The 9842-nt window shown below is 37.4% G+C and overlaps 1 protein-coding gene across 2 annotated transcripts; it reads right to left on the bottom strand.

Moving 5' to 3' along the window:
• Positions 1 to 3310: 3310 nt before the first annotated feature.
• Positions 3311 to 9582, bottom strand: LOC120432764 (adhesion G-protein coupled receptor G5-like). Of its 2 annotated transcripts, none has more exons than XM_039603824.1 (17): positions 9331 to 9582; positions 9171 to 9257; positions 8970 to 9038; positions 8690 to 8866; positions 8552 to 8587; positions 8383 to 8454; positions 8108 to 8240; positions 7857 to 8013; positions 7617 to 7751; positions 7410 to 7520; positions 7269 to 7323; positions 7008 to 7105; positions 6811 to 6932; positions 6463 to 6728; positions 6283 to 6373; positions 5898 to 6178; positions 3311 to 5816 (listed from the first exon to the last, which is right to left on the bottom strand). In XM_039603824.1, exons 1-17 carry the CDS (start codon positions 9419 to 9421, stop codon positions 5698 to 5700), a joined length of 2100 nt encoding a protein of 699 aa, XP_039459758.1. In that variant the 5' UTR covers positions 9422 to 9582; the 3' UTR covers positions 3311 to 5697. The 2 variants fall into 2 exon arrangements, with proteins under 2 accessions (XP_039459758.1, XP_039459759.1); XM_039603825.1 differs by having other exon boundaries at positions 9171 to 9248; positions 9331 to 9581.
• Positions 9583 to 9842: the final 260 nt, after the last annotated feature.

The raw sequence follows: 9842 nt of genomic DNA, 5'->3' as shown, positions 1-9842 counted from the left end.
AGCAGATGACACCCAACTTACAGTCATTACATTTTACTGACAAATATACCTTTGAGATCTGCTTCCTTGCTTTGACTTGCAAATAAACTGGGCCTGCTTTTTAAATTATATGTTTCCTCTGCAAATAGCTGGCAGAATGCTACTTTTTTCCACATGGGCTGGACTGATGTCTTAACATAAATGCTCCAGTAATACTTTATCCCCTGTACTGATATGAAATCTAAAGAATGTGCAGTTTTTTCAAATGTACAGTGGCTTGCAAAAGTATTCAGCCCCGTTCAACACATTTTGTCACATTACAGCCACAAACATGAATCAATTTGATTGGAATTCCATGTGAAAGAGCAATACAAAGTGGTGTACACATGAGAAGTGGAACGAAAATCATACATGATTCCAAACATTTTTTTACAAATAAATAACTGCAAAGTGGGGTGTGCGTAATTATTCAGCCCCCTGAGTCAATACTTTGTAGAACCACCTTTTGCTGCAATTACAGCTGCCAGTCTTTTAGGGTATGTCTCTACCAGCTTTGCACATCTAGCGACTCAAATCCTTGCCCATTCTTCTTTGGAAAACAGCTCCAGCTCAGTCAGATTAGATGGACAGCGTTTGTGAACAGCAGTTTGGTCAATGGTCAATGGTAACCTTATTGTCCCTAATGGGAAATTGGTTTGCAGTATGTCCATAAATAACAAACAAACAGACAATCAAACACATCACATACACACACAAGAATAATATAAGCCTGAGAAAACAACCTAGATTTTATCATCAAAAAAGTGCAGTGTGCAATGGCAACAACACTTATGGTTTAGTGTTATAACTATGATAATAGCAGTAGGTACAAAAGACAATATATGTCTCTTTGTCTTCACTGCAGGCACTTTATAGCGACGACCTGATGGAAGCAGTCGAAAATCATTAAAGAGAGGATGATCTGAACACAACATGACAGAGGTTTCCTTCCTCAGCACCTGCCTGTTATAAAGGTCCACAAGCTGGACCTGAGACCTCCCTGAAATCTGACCAGCCACTTTAACCAGGTTGCTAAGTCTGGTCTTATTATTCAAGGACATATTACCATACCAGGCAATGATACAGAAGGTTAAAACAGATTCAATAAAACTTTTATAAAAACAAAAAGAGTCATCATTTCAGATCAACACCTCTCAACCTCCTTAAAAAGTACAGTCTTTGTTGAACCTTTTTCACTTTAGCAGCAAGATGTGGCTCAAAGGACAGAGCCTTATCAAGAACAACCCCCAAATACTTATAACTGTCCACCGGTTCAATGGCTGCAACATTTACCACTGTTATCGCAGGATGGGGGGATGTCTTCCTGAAGTCAATAACCATGTCCTTGGTTTTCAAGGTGTTGATCATTAAGAAGGACTGATCACACCACGAAACAAACTCATCCACAACAGGCCCATGGGAATCCTCTTCACCATAAAGGAGGCTTACAATGACTATGTCATCTGCATATTCAATGAAATGCCTGTTGGCCTGTACACTGCGACAGTCATAGTGTACAAAATATACAGAAGAGGAGAGAGACAACAACCTTGTGGTGAGCCAGAAGAAGAGTTCAGCTGTTTGGAAAAACAGCCGTTTACTATCACACACTGAGATCTGTCAGTTAAAAAGTCTAAAATCCAACCAACCAGATTAAAATCAGACAACATCAGTGAGTTCATTAATGATTACTACATGATTCTATAAACACCGACCAGTCTGTACAGTCAAAGCAGCCCTGCAGGGCTAAAGAGGCGTCGTCAGTCCAAACCTTTATGTGGTGTTTCCTCACCTTCTCTCTTCTCAGCACAGTCTTGTAAACTGTCAGAAGATGCACCCTGTTGTGATCCGAGGATCCGAGGGCGGGGCCAGCCACAGATGTATATGCACCTTTTATGGAACCGTAACATAGATACATGAACTAGTTTTTCAGCATCACTCTGAGACAGCATATTTCTAATTGTAGAGATTCAGGTTACATCTTTCGTTAAGATTTGCCATTTGTTAGGTTTCTGTTCTGTGCCTGCCCTGGTCCCACTTCTCTGTCTTAGAGTTTCTCCCTCTGTGTCTTCAGGTTTCTGGTCTGTTTTGTTAGTTTTTTCCCTATTTAGAGTTCTGTGTTTGCCATCTCCGCTCCTACCCTCCCTGTGAATAAAGCTCATTCTCCTCAAAGTCAGTGCCTGCGTTTGGGTCCTTACCTCACCTCCACACGTCTGCCGCCGCAGACTGATAGGGATTTTTTGCAGCCTCTTATAAGCTCTGGTTGGCCTCTGGAAACCTACGCTGAGACACAGCTACCGGTTCGCCTCGACAGCAACACTTTCCTCACTGCAATCTGCCTGGGTTGTAGTGGGGGGATTTGGCTGGCTTGGACTACGATGTACAGATTGTGGACACGGACATCTAAGCAGCGCATCCCAGCGATGCTTCCAAATGTTTCACCCCAGAAAAAGGGGAAAAGAATCACGAGAGTGATCTCGCATTGCATCTCTCATGCAGTCATTTATTGCAATGAGGAGAGTGTGTTAAAGACCCCTAGTGGAGAATGGAGACACTACCAATCGATCCCAGAAAAGGAAATGTACAGATCGCAGTTCTCTTTAATAAAACTACAACCATTAATGTAACATAAAAAATAATAACTTTTTAACCATTTTCTTACTGTATTTACGTTGTTTTTATGCTTATGTCAACTAATATGAATTAGTATTAAATGTATACTTTTTTATTTTCAGTTACGAACCTTTTTTTTACTGTCAACTCTTGTAGTATGGAATCAACTTATGAATAACAGCTGCATGGAGTCTTTTAGTACTGCCTAGGGGGTATAACAGTAGTCTTCCAACCTATCACAACAACAATTGCTTGATTGCAGCTGCTGCTGCCAAGAGTGGCCCAAACATTTAAGTTTAGGGGAAATCACTTTTTCACGCAGGGCCATGTAGGTCTGGATTATAATCATAAACACCTTTGTTTAGAAGTTGCATTTTCTGTTTATTTGTGTTGTCTTTGTTGCTTATCATGTTTGACAGCTTTGTGCAATCTAACAGCTCTGCTATCATCATTGTGTTTGACAGCTGGTACTCACCTATACTCCTCCAAATGTACTTCTCTTCATTGTGACCAAATAGCTCAGTATTTGTCTTGTCTGACCATAAATTTTTTCTCCAGAATGCATTTGGCTTGTCCATGTGCACTGCTGCAACTTTTAGTTGTTTTATAAAATCATTTCACACTGGAAAAAGAGTAGTTTAAAGGAATCGTTAAAAACGAAAAGTAGAGCAACATAAACTTTTCTTTTAAGACTTTATTGTGTATACACATTTTTCTTTCCCAGAACACTTTGCTTATATGTATGAAAATTATATTGTGTCCTAAAATAGAAAAAAGTATTACAATAATAGCTTTCTAGAGCTTTCTAGATGAAAACTATATTAACATAGCAAAAAGTCATTGAACAAATTAGACCTATATAGCTATAATTTTTATTTCAAAAAAGCTATTTTATAAATAAATACTAATGAATGACTTGACAAAAAAATCAACAACATACAAAGGAGTTATGTATGTATATGTAGTGCAGTGAAAAAAGGAGATAATCCTATCCACATATATGCTAGTAAAATATGGTAAATTTTAGAGAATAGTTTCAACGTCCAAATAACTTCAGGGATCTTATCACTATAAGTAGCGTTGAGCTCATTTCTTGTTTGCCAGCTGAGCTTCCACCACAGTGGCTACTGGTCTATCCAGACTCAGAGTAATTATTTGAAGGCACGCGGCAGACTAACTGGCGAGTTCAGCCCTGAAACTGTGTAGGATATGAGGGATAAGCCTTCCCTTCACCTTGCTTTTACAATCTTCTGCTCTTTTATCAAGTTGACAAGCATTTCAGTTAAAAAAGGCTGCTTTAAGAGCTCTGTGATACAACCTGAATCAATGACTTACAAAACCAATATTTTATCAACAATAGAACACATCAAATATAGTAAATGTTTAAACTGAGACATTTTATGGTTTCATGACAAAATTTTCATTTTAAATTTAATGGCAGGAAAATGAAAGGCTGGAAAAGTAAGTGGTACTAAAACAGCTGGAGAACTAATTTGGTTAACTGGCAACATGTCAGTAACATGAGTAGGTATCAAAAGGGTATCTTCAAACATCAGCAGAGGTTCACCAGTGTGCAAAAAAAATGTCTATAAATTGTGGGACTATTTCAGAATAATACTCCCCACCATAAATTTAATACCTAGTGTATCATAAGGGATATGTGGATTTTTGAGATTTTGATACATTATCAGTGTGACCCCCCAAAGAAAGTAATAATAACAAAACAATTACACAGCAATTACAAAAAATACAGAAAATGTGGCACAAATGAAAACTCATAAATGCAAATTAAAATATATGTAAAATTCATTTGCCAGGTTTAGTGATAACTCTATTTTCAAAAGATGTTCTTGCAATTATTTCATGGTTCATGCTTTACAGATTCAAATATTTAATATGTGCTAATATCATTAAAAGACTTGGAGAATCTGAAGATACCAATGCAAAAATGTGTCGTTGTAGTCTTTGGGTGCTCAGGGAGCACTGCATTTAAATAGACATGATTCTGTCATGGAAATCACTGCACTTGCTCTAAAAATCATTGTAAATGGACTGATTCTTATATAGGGCTTTTCTACTCTCTTGGAGCACTCAAAGTGCTTTGTACAATATACCACAATCATCCAATCACGCAACCACTGTTTTCTATGCTTTTAACTGCTTTCTAACTAATATACACATTCCTACAAGCAACTTGGGGTTAGTATCTTGCCCGTATTTGACATACACATCATATGGATGCTGTGTTTTCCACACTGAGAGGAGAGGGGCCATCCAGCTTGTTATCAATACTCAGTTAAATTCCTGACAATTGGAATTATTGCTTATGGAATTGGCAGCTTTTAAGCACTTTGAATCACCTTGTTGTTGAATTGTGCTATATAAATAAACTTGCCTTGCCTTACATCTGGAGGAATGTAAAAGGAAAAGAGGTATATACAGGTTTTAGATGGACATATTCTCCCATGCAAACAAAGTCTTGTTCAAGGAGTTGCTTGGATATTTCAGCAAGAGAGTGCTAAACTGCATACTCCATCCTAAGAACATTTGACACACCATGAAATGATAACTAAAAATTTTTGTTTAAAGGAAGATGGGATGCTACACAGTGGTAAACATGTCCCTGTCCCAACTTTTTGAGAGGTGTTACTGCCATCAAATTGAAAATGTCATTATGTCTTTGACATGTTTCACTTTCCCACTTTAACATTTTACACTTTAACATCCTGACATGTTTACGATTGTGGTTGCGTACTCTGACTGAATCACAGCCTTCTATGAATGATTTGGAGTGAGTAAGACAAGTTTTCTGTTAAAATATAAAAGCATAGGAACAAACATAGCGCTGTGGTCTCAAATTACATCCGGGCAACCACTCGATCTCTACTCGACATGAGTATTTGTGTCAAAGAAGGTAAACCGGGTTAGTGATTTCATCTTAGACAAGCCATTCAGCGGAGATCACATGGAAAAAATGACAAAGTTGTTTCTACACAGAGTAACCTACTGGAACTATATGAAATAAAATGCTGCCCTCTTGTCTCAAATATGATAAAACAGCAAGCCTTATCCATAAGGAGACGTTACAGCTGTTTTTGATGTAGCTGTGCTGCTACTTTGTGTGTGGATTTTGCCGTCTCCAATAATCTTGCTGGATTTATAATAGTAGATGAACAGGAAGAAACCTATAAAAATAAAGAAGAAGGTTAAGAACTTTTAATCCAAAAAGGCGTGAAGTAAACTCACTGTGACAGTTTTAGATTTACCTTGAAAGGAGTTGAGGATGGTAAAGATGTAGTAGGAGGCGAGGAGCAAAGGTCCATAGCTGAAAAAAGCAAAAGCCCAGGTGATGCCAAGAAGGAGGAACAGGCCCAGAATGGTGGAAGTGTTGCTCTTAATGGAACTATTGTCTTGGGCTTTTCCTGCTTTTGGCATTAGAACGATCTGCCTTACAGTTACAATGAATACACTCAAAGTGAAGACAAACACCAGAGCATAATAGCCGATGTTCACCCACTGGTGGATACCAGCATCAGAGATCCAGCACCTGAAAATTGGGAGTACAACATGATCCTCTGATGAAGATGTTTGTGTTTTATCCAAAAAATCTATTATCAGATTTACAGACTCTAAAAATCAGTCATCACTTACATTGTTGCTGCTTTCCCTTCATTTGTATTAATATTAATAGAATTATATTTCTGGGAGGCAAGAAGAGCGATCACCACCACAGCCGGTATGACTAAAAAGAAGATTAGGAATATAAATTCTCCTGTGATTATTATTCATATTATGAGAGCACAAGTATCATTTTTGGCTCAGGTCTCTTACCCCATCCTGTGACGTAAATCTTCAGCATGTAATGTTTCACCTCAGTGCAGATTCGACGTAGACTGAGGTACAAGTGTAAAGCCTGCATGAAGAACCAGGTAAAAGTGGCCAACATGCCGTAATGCAGAGCCGCTGCTATTGCCACACATGCACCTTTGATACCCAGATTTGAAATGCTCTCATTGGTCAAGAAGGACAAGTTCAGGATCAACATGGCGACAAAGAGGTTCATCAGAATCTTTGTTGCTTCGCTTGCTTTCCCTTTTCTGTGGAGCAAATTAGTGTGCGTAAGAAAAATGACTTTACTGAGGTAAAAATCCAAACTCCAAACTGCCTCAGATCTCTTACCTGACGAGAACGTGCATGAAGAGACCGACGATCAAGAAAAACAGCGACAGTCCACAACCGATCGAAGTGATGTAGGTCAGAGAATTAACATCAGAAGCGCTGATGTTTGCAGGTGGAGGTGACTAGGTTCAAATAGTTATGTGTCAGTATGTGCTGTAAAAAAAATCATTTCTTATTTCCTAATGCAGTTGTCTTACCATGAGTATGGCAAAAAAGGTTAGATGTGTGCACTGGCAGGTGATGCTGTTATTGGTCTCCACTGTTTGACAGCCATCTGTGATCCAGAGTGATTTCCCTGTTGGACAGCAGCAATACAAAGAAGTAACTGTTAGAGACAGACTTTATCACAGTAATCAGTGTGTGTGCAAAATGTGACTGAACACTTCAAAGGTCTTTAATTCCTGTGGTTTTCATATTAAAATAAGATATTAAAATAAGGTATATATATATTTATTTACCGTTTGCATCTGTGCTGTTTCCATCCCAAGAGATGCAAGAAGCATTCGCTCCTTTCTTTATCAAAATAGAAAATGAAAATCAGAACAAGTTTCCCTCTGAACTTAAAATGATCATTATGTCTGTTATGACATCACACTTACCTTGTCCACATTACTGTACTGAATCTCGATGGGTTGTGAAAGGTTTTGTATTTTTGCCCCCATTTCTATTCCCACTATCTCACTGTTTAAATAGTATTTACTGTTGTCGTCCTGTTAATATTAAAATATTGTTAATAGATCAGGCTTGGTCATTATGTTTATACATTTTATAAAGATCATGAGTAATTAGTTGAGCTGTACTATTACCGCATGCATTTCTGGAAAAAGCAGAATCCCAAGAAATGAGCCATTTCTTTCCACCGCCATTTTGCTGGCCTCTTTAGGAATTTTCATTAAACGATATGGGCCCGTCAAAGAATGGCTGTTTTCTTCTTCAACAGACTTTTAAAAATATTAAAGTTTTATTAGTAAAACAAAAAAATAACAAAAGAACAAAATAATATTATTAATTGAAGGTCATAAAATTGTGTCACACAAACACCTTACATTTACTCCAGAGTTTTCTGTGAAGGCAAAGTTCATGTTGGTTTGGTTTTCCTGGGGCAGTTTGGCAATCAGTCCTGTAATGTTGCCCATTTTCACTGCTGCTGTGCTGGCATTACCCAGGTGTTTCAACAAGCATGGTAGAACATTCATGGCATCTCTGTAACGCAGACACACCGTTAATTTTTTAGAGCAGATTTTAAAAGCGTGTATTTATTTGCTGCTATTGTTCTATAGAAAACTGAGATATTTACTTTGCTTTGTCTGGGCTGGTAGGAATTTCCGTCAGGGTATAATTAATCTCTTTGTCTAGACTTTTCAAGACTGGTTTCTTACATAACACACAGGTTTTATTCTTGAAGATAACGTAGTGTGTTTCTGTTACATCTGCATAGCACAGGCACATACAAACATTCATGGAAAAAAGCAGTAATTAGATTTTCAACACCGTGCTCTGTTATTATCACAGTACTTACTAAAATGTTTTTGTTTTTTTTAATGATCCTGTTAAATAAACAACCTATAATACCTTTGCAAACCACTCCAGTATTGGCTGAATTATCTGAACAATTGTCAGCATTCACTCTAACGCTTTTGGTACCTTCAACACATAAAAGTATGAAATTAGAACTTGTGCACTGTCACCGCTGTCACATTGTTTCATGTAGAAATTAAGAGGAAAGTGTTTGTGAATTTACTTTCATTCAAGCAGCGGTAGACCTGATAAAGAAAACCTGCAACAAAATAAAAAGTGCATCAGATGATTGGTTGGAAACCTTTTCAAATAAACTGAAAGTTTTGACCATTATGGGCAGTCTCATGTCTTAGAGGCTTACCAGGGCTGCTGCTGTTGTAGAGCTGTGATGGCATGCATGAATAATTATACTGTGGATTCTCCATCACCACAATATCTTGCTTAGATAAAATCTCTTCAGTTGCATTTAGGATGTATTTGCCTGGTCCTTCAATTTTTACTTTAATGCTACAGTTGAAATTGTTTTCTCTACAACAACCTAAGACAAATACAGAAACAATCAAACACTTTTAGCAAATACCCAAGACAACTTTTTTCACCAACAGTCCGAAATATAAAAAACAAAAATTAGATAACTGTACCTGCAGGGTTATTGTTTGGCTGGATGTTGAAACAGAGTTTAGTTCCATTGTCCTTTTGGTAGATAGTTTCTAAAATATAATAATTATTTATTATATTTATTCTTATTTATTTAATAATCATTTTTAAAAACACATGGTACTATTGTTTTCTTTGAATCTTTCAAAGACGATTATTTTTTGCTTCATTATTTTTGAACTTACGTGATGGAAAATACTGTGGAGTTGGTGCTTCAGGACTGATAAAGAGGGTATTCTTGGGTGTGCAGTCTCCATTTTGGCCTGTGAAAACTGACAACATGAAAAATATGCCTAAAATATATTGAGAAATCTTTTAAGCTAGATTTTATTTTGTTGAACTTACCACCCTCACTTATGTGGTTGCTGAGGAATATCCCATAAAACAGAAGCTTCACAGCAAGCATCCGGCGATGATTTACATCCAGTAGTAACATTATCCTAATGAGAAAAGGAAATCTTCAAATGAATCTTATCTTATCACAGCCTGAGAATTAAAGTAAGTTCTGGCTTCTATTTCCCAAATGAGAATATGTTTTGCATTGTCGAATTTCACAGCAACTCACGTCCAACTTACAGATGTTACTGACAAATATACCTTTCATATCTGCTTCCCTGCTTTGACTTGCAAATAAACTGGGCCGACTTCTCAAAGTTTATGTTTCCACAGCTGGCAGAATGGCACCTATTGTCGTGGGCTGGAACAAAATGTACTGTAGTCGTGAACACAGATGCTCCTGAAATTTTATCCTGTATTTTGTTCCCAGTAACTCGTGTATTCATATATTTTAAAGAATGAATAAAGAGTGTGTGTGTGTGTGTGTGTGTGTGTGTGTGTGTGTGTGTGTGTGTGACTAT

This window comes from Oreochromis aureus, linkage group 19 (assembly GCF_013358895.1).
Source record: "Oreochromis aureus strain Israel breed Guangdong linkage group 19, ZZ_aureus, whole genome shotgun sequence".
Lineage (NCBI taxonomy): Eukaryota > Metazoa > Chordata > Actinopteri > Cichliformes > Cichlidae > Oreochromis > Oreochromis aureus.
This window is presented reverse-complemented; position numbering and strand designations above follow the sequence as displayed.

Coding starts and splice junctions, on each gene's coding strand:
- LOC120432764 (XM_039603824.1), bottom strand. CDS start 9,421: ATGTTACTACTGGATGTAAATCATCGCCGGATGCTTGCTGTGAAGCTT. Junction 7,752..7,856: donor CAGAAAACTCTGGAGTAAAT/GTAAGGTGTTTG, acceptor TATTTTTAAAAG/TCTGTTGAAGAAGAAAACAG. Junction 7,324..7,409: donor AGTACAGTAATGTGGACAAG/GTAAGTGTGATG, acceptor ATTTTGATAAAG/AAAGGAGCGAATGCTTCTTG.